General features: G+C 40.3%; 1 protein-coding gene across 2 annotated transcripts; it reads right to left on the reverse strand.

Annotated features, from left to right (window-relative positions):
- Positions 1-2,428: 2,428 nt before the first annotated feature.
- Positions 2,429-8,231, reverse strand: trmt61b (tRNA methyltransferase 61B). 2 transcript variants are annotated; one of them, XM_004082827.4, is made up of 8 exons: positions 8,096-8,231; positions 7,197-8,011; positions 7,013-7,115; positions 5,391-5,581; positions 3,740-3,831; positions 2,798-2,973; positions 2,628-2,720; positions 2,429-2,553 (listed from the first exon to the last, which is right to left on the reverse strand). In XM_004082827.4, the coding sequence occupies exons 2-8, from the start codon at positions 7,950-7,952 to the stop codon at positions 2,519-2,521; spliced, it is 1,446 nt and encodes a 481-aa protein (XP_004082875.1). In that variant the 5' UTR covers positions 7,953-8,011; positions 8,096-8,231; the 3' UTR covers positions 2,429-2,518. The 2 variants fall into 2 exon arrangements, with proteins under 2 accessions (XP_004082875.1, XP_011489106.1); XM_011490804.3 differs by having other exon boundaries at positions 7,197-7,914; positions 8,096-8,229.
- Positions 8,232-10,614: the final 2,383 nt, after the last annotated feature.

Genomic DNA, 10,614 nt, shown 5'->3' on the forward strand with positions numbered 1-10,614 from the left:
CGTTTGTCTTTGTTTTTCTTGACTATTGGGATTGAACTTTATTTTTTCCAAAAAACTTTATTAACAAAGTTGCCATTTGTTACATAGAATCACACAAACAAAATTGAACATGGAGGCCAAAGGAAGAAAGCAACAAATAAAAGAAATGAAAAAGTAAAGAAAGATGGATAAAAAAAATACAGAGCACATTAATAATCAAACTTAAAAGGATTGGCATCACTAATAGATTTAAAATGGTTTTCCAAATATAGTCCATGTTTTTACAGTTTTTAAATTTTCCAAGTTTTCGATAGATTTTGCAAACATTTTGATTTCACAGATTTAAAATGGGCAAGAAGGGTTTGTTATCAGTATATTTACATTTGTACTATTTAGCCAGAATTAAAATTAAATACATAAAATAAATAAGTAAATAGATCCTGTTGTCTTCCTTGTATTACAAAAAAAACCCAAGATAGTTTGTTTAAAATGGAAACATTGGGGTAAGATGTGTTTGCAGCAGGTTAAAACGCCAGAGAAGAATGTTGAAGTATGCGTGAAGTCAAAAGAAACTTTTAGCCGATGGCTCACACCAACCCTTGTGTTATCTTAGATGACCCCCCCCCCCCCTTCCATTGACGTGTTCTCCCTACCATGACAAAGGTGGATAAAGGTGGAAAGATTTCATGTAATCCATGGACACCAGTGAAGATCACAAATCATTGAAGAAAAAAGCTTCAGAGCACTGTCTAGTGGGTCTAGATGACCCAACTCCCAAAGTTAACGTGCCTAGGATAGCACAAGGGTTACTTGACAGATTCTCCTGAGCCTGTTATCAGTGCTTCCAACAAGCTCACTCCTGATTGACAAGAGTGGTTGCCATAGAAACATTGATTTGGACCAATCCTTGCTTACTGATGTCGTCTGGCTCCTTAACTTCATCTTTTACCAAAGAAAAAGAAAACATGGCTTCTACAATCGTTTTAGTTGAAGTAGTAATCCTAGTAATGATGTGTTTTCAATGGAATAAACTGGCTCAGTCTTTCAGAAAGCAAAACTCTACCAGCTATTCTCTGCAGAACATAAAATTCTACATCAGATGAGCTGCTAAAAACAGAAATGCCACGATCCTTTAATAAACATAAAATATACTTTAAAAATTCCACTTCATCTTTAAATGATGGTGTAGGTTTTACATAAAAATATTCCTAAATAAAGGCCTATTAGTTGTCATATGTAGGTGTGTGTGAAATTTAACCTCCTTATGCTGAGTGTCAAGCAGGGAGGCACAGGTCCCATTTTAGAGTCCTTGGTATGACTCAGCCATGGATTTGAACTCACAACCCTTCAGTTTTAGGGTGGACACTCTACCACAAGGCCACTGAGCTGGTCATAGAGTCATAGGAGGATTCAACCATTTGTTTGATATGGCGACTGTCTGTTTGTGAAATGATTTGCAGAATAGAAAATAGCTGTCCCAAAGACATTTCATGGCTGTCTCTCCAAATGTCTGAAAATGTTAAATGGCGTCACTGAAGGCTCAAGCTTAGACACACCTGCTGTGAGCCTCTACGCTCTTCTGAAATCTTCACTAAAAAAGTGTTTGCCTTTCTAAGAAATTGCTTTCATGACATTTAGCCATTATGAAAGAGAAAAAACGCTAAATCAAATAAGACCACTTAACAGTCTCAAGTGAGAACTTTAACCCTTGTGTTATCTTAGATGACCCCCCCCCCCCCCCCTTACATTGACGTGTTCTCCTTACCATGACAAAGGTGGATAAAGGTGGAAAGATTCCATGTAATCCATGGACACCAGTGAAGATCACAAATCATTGAAGAAAAAAGGTTCAGAGCACTGTCTAGTGGGTCTAGATGACCCAACTCCCAATGGTAAAGTGCCTAGGATAGCACAAGGGCTAGACGGGCAGGGATGGGCTGCTTTGTCTGTTTCTACTGTTTACTAGCTCATGTCTGCCACCTACAGTTGGAAGAGGCTTGGTGCGAAAAGTGGTGCAAATCTCCTCCAGGCTTTTTCTTTCACAGCTCTATTCCGATATGGTGTCATCATTCCGGCTGGGCACAAACAAAACTATTGATCTCTCATCCATGATCAATTATTACACAGTTGGCACTACCATGAATTAAAAGGGACTGCATCCATACATCACTACCAAAGTTGAGTCCTTGATTGGCCAAAGTTTGACCTGGTTTAACTTGTTACATGTGTTTTGTACGTAGATTCCAGAAACAGCCTTAAAAACTTGTGTAGCAACGCATGAACTGAAGTATTGAAGGTGGAAGCCCCAAACGAGCATTTCCATGTGTTTCCATAGACTTTCCATTGGAAATGGAGGCTTGAACATGCGTGTGGAAGCAGCTTTACACGCCTGCAGCTAGACTTCCAAAGCATTTCAGAAAAGCTGCTGAAATATTGATGAGCAGTCAGGAAAGCTTTTAAAAGTATTTTATTTTTCAGATTGCTTCCAGTCAAATGATTTAGTTACATAAATAAGTGGAGTTCCTTGCTGGATTGGAGGCTAATGTGTGTACTTCCTCAGTTTCACTAGGAATGCTGGGGAAAGAAAACAAAGACGATAAGTGTTCAGATCTGACAAGAATCTAACTTGAGGTGTGCTGCTGTCTGACCTGTGTGACTCATCTGCTCAGGATGAGGTCTGGCGATGTATGGGACGCTGCCAAAGGCCGGACTGCTGCCGTCATTCGCAGAATCTTCTGCTTCTGAAAGAAGAATTTTAAACTCGACTCAGACGCCACAAAGCACCAACACTCAGATCCTTGAGTTTCCCGTCAATCACCTGTGTGGGTCTCATCTTCCTCTGTGGGTGGAGCTTGTCTGGTGTGGAACTGCCCATCCTTCTGAAGGGCTGGGGCCACCAGCCAGTCCCGTACTGGCATCTCTGTGACGCGCTCGCACAACACGGGGAGTCCACAACACCGCAGACCCTCCAGAAGGTCTATGACCTGTGTTATACTGTCAGACGAAGACGTTCATAAAAGGGAAACTCAGAAAACCTTTACATCTCTATTTAAGGCTTTAAAGACCATGTTTCCATGTTCCACGGCATTCCGTTATCTTGTGGCATTTTTATGGTAATGTGTATAATATAAAGAAAACTGAGCTGAAAATAGCATTTCTGAGTATTGTTTGACATAGACGGCATTTGTGACGCTGGGCGGCCTCAAGCTCCCCGCTCCGCTCATTTCTGTTGACTAGATCCATGAACGTCTTTGTTTTCCTCGTCTGAGCTGGCATCTGGCTCAGAACTACCTCAGACGTTGCTTGGCATTATTTCCCCCCGGTATTGTTAGGTTGGGGGTCTGAGGGGCTGTAAGCTAGCGTGAAAGCCATCTTAGAAAACTGCAATGTTTTTGATTTTGGTTAGAAATATTAATATAAAAACAAAGGCTTTTACAATAGATCAAAAGACGATCAGAGTAGGTCTTTAGGCTTTTTTTAATCCAATTACCAGTTTTTAAATATAATGTTTATGCTACTTTTTTTTTTTCAACCGAGTTATTGATTCTTCTCAAAAAAGGATGTGTTTTGGATGCAGTTACTGTGACAACGACAAAAGCGTCTCCTTCAACGGTTCCCTTTTTTTCTATTTCAGGTCATCTGTAAAGCAAAGGCTGCTTACATTTGTGTCAAAGCTAGAATGTAACCTGAGCAAACAGCACAGCAGCACTTTCACAGCAACAGCAAAAACACTTTTATTTGCTAAATTCCAGGAACATACTTAGCCAGATAGACGGCACACACAGCTCCGGGATACAGATGTGGGAGAACGGTGGGTAACGCCAGATGAGGACGGATCATGTCCAGAGCTATCTGTAACACAGTTAATGTATAGGCTAAATGATCACATAATGTATTCTAGATACTGATCTATAGCAGTATACAGAGGGGCAAAACTGTATTTAGTCAGCCACCAATGATGCAAGTTCTCTCACTTAGATGAGAGAGGTCTGTAACTTTCCTTAACTTTAGGGCCACCAAAAAAAAGCAAAATTAGATTTTAAATTGTAGATTTACGATAAAAAAATTGTAAATTTACGAGATTAAAGTGGAAGAGAGCATACAGAGCAGGAAGTGAACGCCGCAGAGCAGACCCACTAAACTTAGTAGAACAGGTGAACTGAATGTTTATTGATAACGTTCCAAATGACTGGAAGCTCATTAGTTTGATTTATGATTTATTAAAGTTTTATTTATTGATGGGTGGTTTGCAGGATCTCTGCAGCCGTTGATGAAGACGTCGGTGTCCCTGCAGCTGTTCACTTTGATCCACTCTTCCTCCACCAAAAATAAGATCTCTACGTTTGTGTAAAAATCCTAGAACCACATGGGGGACCTAGTGAATGACCTGCAGAGAGCTGGGACCAAAGTGACAAAGGCTACCATCAGTGAGACACTACGCCACCAGGGATTACAAACCCTGCAGTGCCAGACGTGTCCCCCTGGTAAAGCCAGTACATGTGCAGAACCGTCTAAAGTCTGCTAGAGAGCATTTGGATGATCCAGGAGAGGATTGGGAGAATGTGCTATGGTCAGATAAAGCCACAATAGATCATTTTGGTTAAACTCTACTCGTCGTGTTTGGAGGAGAAAGAATTCTGAGTTGCATCCAAAGAACACCAGACCATCTGTGAAGCATGGGGGTGGAAGCATCATGCTTTGGGGCTGTTTTTGAGCAAAGGGACCAGGACGACTAAACGTGTAAAGGAAAGAATGAATGTGGCCATGTATCTTCATATTTTGAGTGTAAACCTCCTTCCATCAGCAAAGGCATTGAAGATGAAACCTGGCTGGATCTTTCAGCGGGACAACCACCCCAAACACACTGGACGGGTAGTGAAGGAGTGGCTTAGTTAGAAGTATTTCAAGGTCCTGGAGTGGCCTAGCCAGTCTCCAGATCTCAACCACCTAGAACATTTTGGGGGAGTTAAAAGACCATGTTGCCCAGCAACAGCCCCAAAAGCATCACTGCTCTAGAGGAGATCTGCATGGAGGAATGGACCAAAATACCAGCAACAGTTTGTGAAAACTTACAGAAAACGTAAAGTTGGCAAAGACATCTGTCATTGCCAACAAAAGGTATATAACAAAGTACTGAGCTGAACTTTTGTTATTGACCAAATACTTCTTTCCACCATAATTTACAAATAAATTCTTTAAAAATCAGACAATGTGATTTTCTGGATTTTCTTCTCATTTTGTCTCTGATAGTTCAGGTAAACCTATGATGGAAATGACAGGCCTCTCATCTTTGTAAGTGGGAGAACATGCACAGTTGGTGGCTGACTAAATACTTTTTTAAATGTTTTGGGTGAAACATGCTATTCTGAGTTTTGATGTGAAAATGTTATAAATAACAAACATCAACTGACCGCATTAAAGGCGTGGCCACTGAGCAGGGGGGAGGCTGTGCAGAGGTCAGCGTTGTAAAACTCCACATTGTCCGGCCACTGCTCCCCTCGATGAAGACTCCACGACTTCCTCCAGCGCTCGTAGTTTAACACGGCTCTTTTGTGATGATCCTTCCTAACCTCCAGACTCACAACACTACCCTTTGACCCCACTGTGGAAATCCAAAAAGCCTGTTTAAAAACCCTTAACTCTAAATAACCAGTGGAACCATATTTCATACAGACATTTCTGAGACCCCTATATCATCAGCATGATCCAAACTGTCCCTAAAAACAATTTTATACAATCTGGTCCACATTTTCTGCCCTGTAGTTCATAATCAGTCCACTAGAGGCAGTAGAATGGCTTTTCTTGCTCATTTCAAAATGGATTCATCCATGAAATCTTAAAAACACTTTTGGTGGGAAAGAGGAGAATAACTACTTGCTGTATTGAAAGAATGCTAAATTTGTTGATTATTAATTTTTATCTTACAGTTATCCCATGTTAAAAATGTGTGGATCACATTTCAAACATTAGGTGTTTCTTCCTATTCTTTTGTGTTAATATGTTTGCATCTTAAACTAACATTACTCTGAGCAAAAACTAATACTATATATATCTAATTGAAAAAAAATGATACTGCAATTTTTTTTTATTTCATGAAAGAGTTTTAAAAAATATCGTATTTCCCCAACATTTGAATTTTCTGTCACATCTTTGATGAAGTTGAGGGTTTTATAGGTTGAAGTCAAACTGTCTATGAGTACATCACTACAGCCAGAGATCTTCTGGATAAAAAGTTGCTGTCCTTTATATATTTTGGATTTTAGTCAGATTATTATAGTAAAACATAAAGTACTGATATTTAAACTTGCTATCAGTTCCTATATACATTTTAAACAGTATTAAAACCTGAAAAGACCAAATCCAATCATCTTCGGATCTATTTTCAAAGCGTTCCCAGCGGTCTTTTAATTATAATTATGACATCTTTAGCCAAAGTCAAAAAACCTGCTCTAGGACATAGTTTCTGTTGAGCGACAGAAGTATTGTAGACATTCTCCTCTGAGTTGTGTGCTGGATTAATGGCGGGGAGTAAGCCTGCCCCCACTTCCCATCATCTCTTTGGTAACATTCTCTCCTGCTTCCTTACACCCCTAACCTAACAATACTGCTGCAACAAAAATGGGAAGCATTACTGGAGCCATGCAGCAAGGAAAAAGGCGAACATGGATCCATTTGTCTGCAAGGACACATCCGAATGAAGAGGATCAGCCTTGTGGCCTCTGTCCAGCGTATTTTCTAAGTAACAAATGCGCTTTTTTCAAACAGCATTTTTCTATTCTCTCCTGATTCCTCACAGATTTGCATAAAAACACCTTAGGGATGCAGTTTCAAGCTTAATTTTCTATATTTTTGTCCTCCATCATGAGAAAAAGGCCACAAGAGAAGATGTTAAAAACACCATTTTCATCAGAGTGGCTCTCTGAAAGGCAACGTCCAACAATTTAAATGACAAAACTCTCATCATCAAGAGAAGCTTTTGAGCGGGAAAATGTCTCTCCTGTAGTGAGAAAGGTGACAGGAAGATGAGGCTGACCTGCTCTGGACAGAAACAGAGACATGGCTCCCGACCCGGAGCCTGACTCCAACACACAGTCTCCCTCTGTGACGTCCATCATCATCAGCATGTTTGCAGCGTCCTGAGAAAAAAACAAGGTTTTACACTCAAAGTCAGAAAACAGGTTCATTTCAAAGTCCTGTTATTGCTCATCAGAATGTACCTTCGGGTAAGCGATTGCCGGCCCTCTCTTCATGTACAGCACATAGTCCTCTAGACTGGCCCGGCGTATGAAGATGGAAACCCCCCTGCTGGTTTTCAGGAAGCAGCCTGCAGGGTGTCCAGCTATGTCCTCATGCAAGATGACCCCCCAGCTGCTCTGCAGCCGAGAGCCTGCCTGAAGCTGGAACATCTTTCTGAACTCCACTCGCCTGTTCTTTCGATACTCGGCAATGAGAAGTTCCCCAAAAGTAAGCCAGCATGCCCCTGGAGGACTGTCTGTTGTCTCCTCCGTGTGAGGTGGCATGTTTGGCACCTCTGCTGCATCTGCGGCCTCATAGGTTTCCAAATCTTCCTGCTTGGGGACTGTCTCAGCTTCACTTTGCTCTTGCATGAAGCGTTTCCTGTGGATGTTTGTGTCTCCATCATGCTGTTGTTGCTGAATCTGCTCTCTCAGCTGCTCCACCTCCGTACTCAGGACCTCCTGGGGCAGGAGGCTGCTGATCCTCTCCAGTGGGGACAGCTGTCGCCTCCTCCTGGACAGCAAAGACTGCCTAGATGCCAGCTCAGAACCAGGGGGAGGGGCACCCGAGTTCTGCCCCTCATTGGAGCTGCACCTCCCTGAGGCAGTGGAGAACCGCTGAGCAATCCTGCAGCTTTTCCTTAAAAGCGAAACTCTTTGTGTATTGTGGGATGGAGTCCATATGCAGTCTGATACCAGTCTGTGCACACAGGGGAGTCTGAGAAGCATTTTTTCCATACACAGTTTAATTAAAAAGCAGTCCGCTTTTCTTTATTATCCCATGAATTTTGAGGAAACTGTAGATAAAAACCAACAAATTAACCCGTAAAATTAACAAATGTAAACAAAAATATAACTAGAGGTTATAAAACTAGGCTTACCTTAACTTACACTTGAGCATTAAAACATAGATGTTCCTCGTTTATTTACCAAACTCACTGCTTACTGCAGAAGAGACGGAGGTCACTCCTGATAGGGAATCCCACGGATCCAGCACGTGTGTACACGTCATCAATGAGCGACGACCAAACCACTTCAGTCTGCCAGCAGAGGGAGACATTTTTAACAGACCTGCAATCAAAAATAACATTTCACATTGATAATGAGTATTATAGAAATAATTATATTATTAGTAATAATAGTAGTATTTGCTGTTGTTGTTTATTTAACTACTTAACTTTTTTTGTCTTTTTACTTTCAAATACTCCCCTTTGGAATCTCCACAGTGATTTATCTAACTCTGTCAAACCTTTTCTTCTGACAATATCCATAAACTTCTTCTTTGGTCTTTCTCCAGGCCTCCTTAGTGCTGACTCCAACCTCAGCCTCCTTTTGCTGATTTATTCATTGTCCATCCTATAGGACCTCCAAACTATCCAATCTGGCTTTCCCTCAAACGTGATCTGTTCCTCTGATGGATTCATTCCAGGATCCGGATCTTTGTCACTTCCTCAGAGAACCTCTACATTTCCAACTATGCTTCCTAGTCGTAGTCTGACTTAAGCCTTTAGAAAAACAAGACACTCATTTGTATTGTTACTATTAAGATGAAGATAAATAAACTGGGATTTTTTTTCTTTGGTAATGAAGCATAAGCTTTAAGAGAAAAGGGCTGTTTTTAAAAAAAGATATAGTGTACAGTATTATTTTTTGACTTCCTTTCAAAATAAAAGACACTCAAAATGTTTTAGTTCACCCCACACTCCCTGTTACTCTGGACTGTCAAACATAAACTTTAGGTCCTTCACGTTCATCACCTCTGTTTCCCTTTTCCAATTGAGTTCCTCTCATTTACACACAGAAACTCTGTCTTGCTGCAGCTGACCTTCATTTTTCTCCTTTCCAGATGAAACTTCCACCTCACCAGATGTTCCTCCACCTTCTCCCTGCATGTCATTTGCAAACATCATGGTGCTCAGAGACTCATCTGTCATTCTGTCCATCACCACATCAAATCTGATCCTCAGTGGATTCATCTCCACCTTCAACTCATCTAGCTCACCTGCACACCACACCATGTTGGTACATCTACCATTCAAGTCCTGCACAACTCCAAAAATACTTTCTGTTTTACTTCACACTTTGTCATACAAAATTTCTTCACAACAACCAGTTTAAATTATAATGATTTTCAATTCTATGTTTTACAAAAATACAGTTGTAGTCATATATATTTTAAAACCTGTTATTACTAGATCACAAAGGTACGACGGAGTATTAGGGCCACCAAAAAAAAAAAAATTAGAGCCACCAAAAAAAAAAAAAAAGTAAAATTACGAGATTTTATCTCGTAAATTTAGGAGATAAAAACTCGTAAATTTACGACTTTTTATCTCATACATTTACGACTTAAAATCTCATAAATTTACGAGAAAAAAGTCGTAGATTAAGGAAAAAACACCGAAGTTGTCCGTTTATCGGAACCTAGCTTGAAGATGAAGTATGTGGAGCCTTTTGTGAAGCTTCATTTCCGGATTATTATAGGTTTAAAACAAAGAGATTCTGAACCTTTTGGCAACTCAAAATCAGATTATTTTCCGTGCAGCAGTCTTTCCGGGGTTCAGTGTCAGTAAAGCGGAGTTTAATATGTAAAATAAGGAGCTCAGAGACACGTTTGGGTGTAGACAATCGCTGCAGCCTTTATTCTCCTTTTCATTCACATATCCTGAAGTTCATTTGTCTCATTACGTCATGAACCTGTCATCCCAACACCAATGCGGAAGTAAACAGTGTTACAAACGCCCCCTCCTGCAGATGAAATGTCCCGTTTCAGCATAAAACAATAAAGAGGAATGAAAATAGTGTTTTATATTAGCTTTGGAACGTTGAAAATGCCAAAAAAAAGTGCTCCTCCTTTTGTGTGACGGAAGCGTCACACAGACGTAGAGTCTTGTCTTTGGTGGAAGAAGAAAGGATTCAAGCGAACAGCTGCAGGGACACCGACGACGGCTTCATCGGGCTGCAGAGATCCTGCAAACCAACCATCAATAAATAAAACTTTAATGAATCGTAAATCAAACAAATGACCTTCCAGACATTTGGAACGTTATCAATAAACATTCAGCTCACCTGTTCAACAAAGTTTAGTCGGTCTGCTCTGCATGCTAACTTCCACTGTAATCTCCTAAAATTACGACTTTTTTTCTCCTAAATTTACGAGTTTTTATCTCCTAAATTTACGAGATAAAATCTCGTAATTTTACTTTTTTTTTTTTTGGTGGCTCTAATTTTTTTTTTTTTTGGTGGCCCTAATACTCCGTCGTACAAAGGAGCACTGTACGATTTTGTCAAATATGCATCATAATTATGGAAACACTTACATAATTAATTTAACAAAGCAGAACAATGGAAAGATAATCAAACAATGAAAGTCCTTTCATCTGCAGAATCACCAAGGCCT

This window comes from Oryzias latipes, chromosome 22 (assembly GCF_002234675.1).
Source record: "Oryzias latipes chromosome 22, ASM223467v1".
Lineage (NCBI taxonomy): Eukaryota > Metazoa > Chordata > Actinopteri > Beloniformes > Adrianichthyidae > Oryzias > Oryzias latipes.

Coding starts and splice junctions, on each gene's coding strand:
- trmt61b (XM_004082827.4), bottom strand. CDS start 7,952: ATGGAAAAAATGCTTCTCAGACTCCCCTGTGTGCACAGACTGGTATCA. Junction 3,832..5,390: donor GTGGCCACGCCTTTAATGCG/GTCAGTTGATGT, acceptor ACTGTGTTACAG/ATAGCTCTGGACATGATCCG. Junction 2,721..2,797: donor GGAAGATGAGACCCACACAG/GTGATTGACGGG, acceptor TTCTTCTTTCAG/AAGCAGAAGATTCTGCGAAT.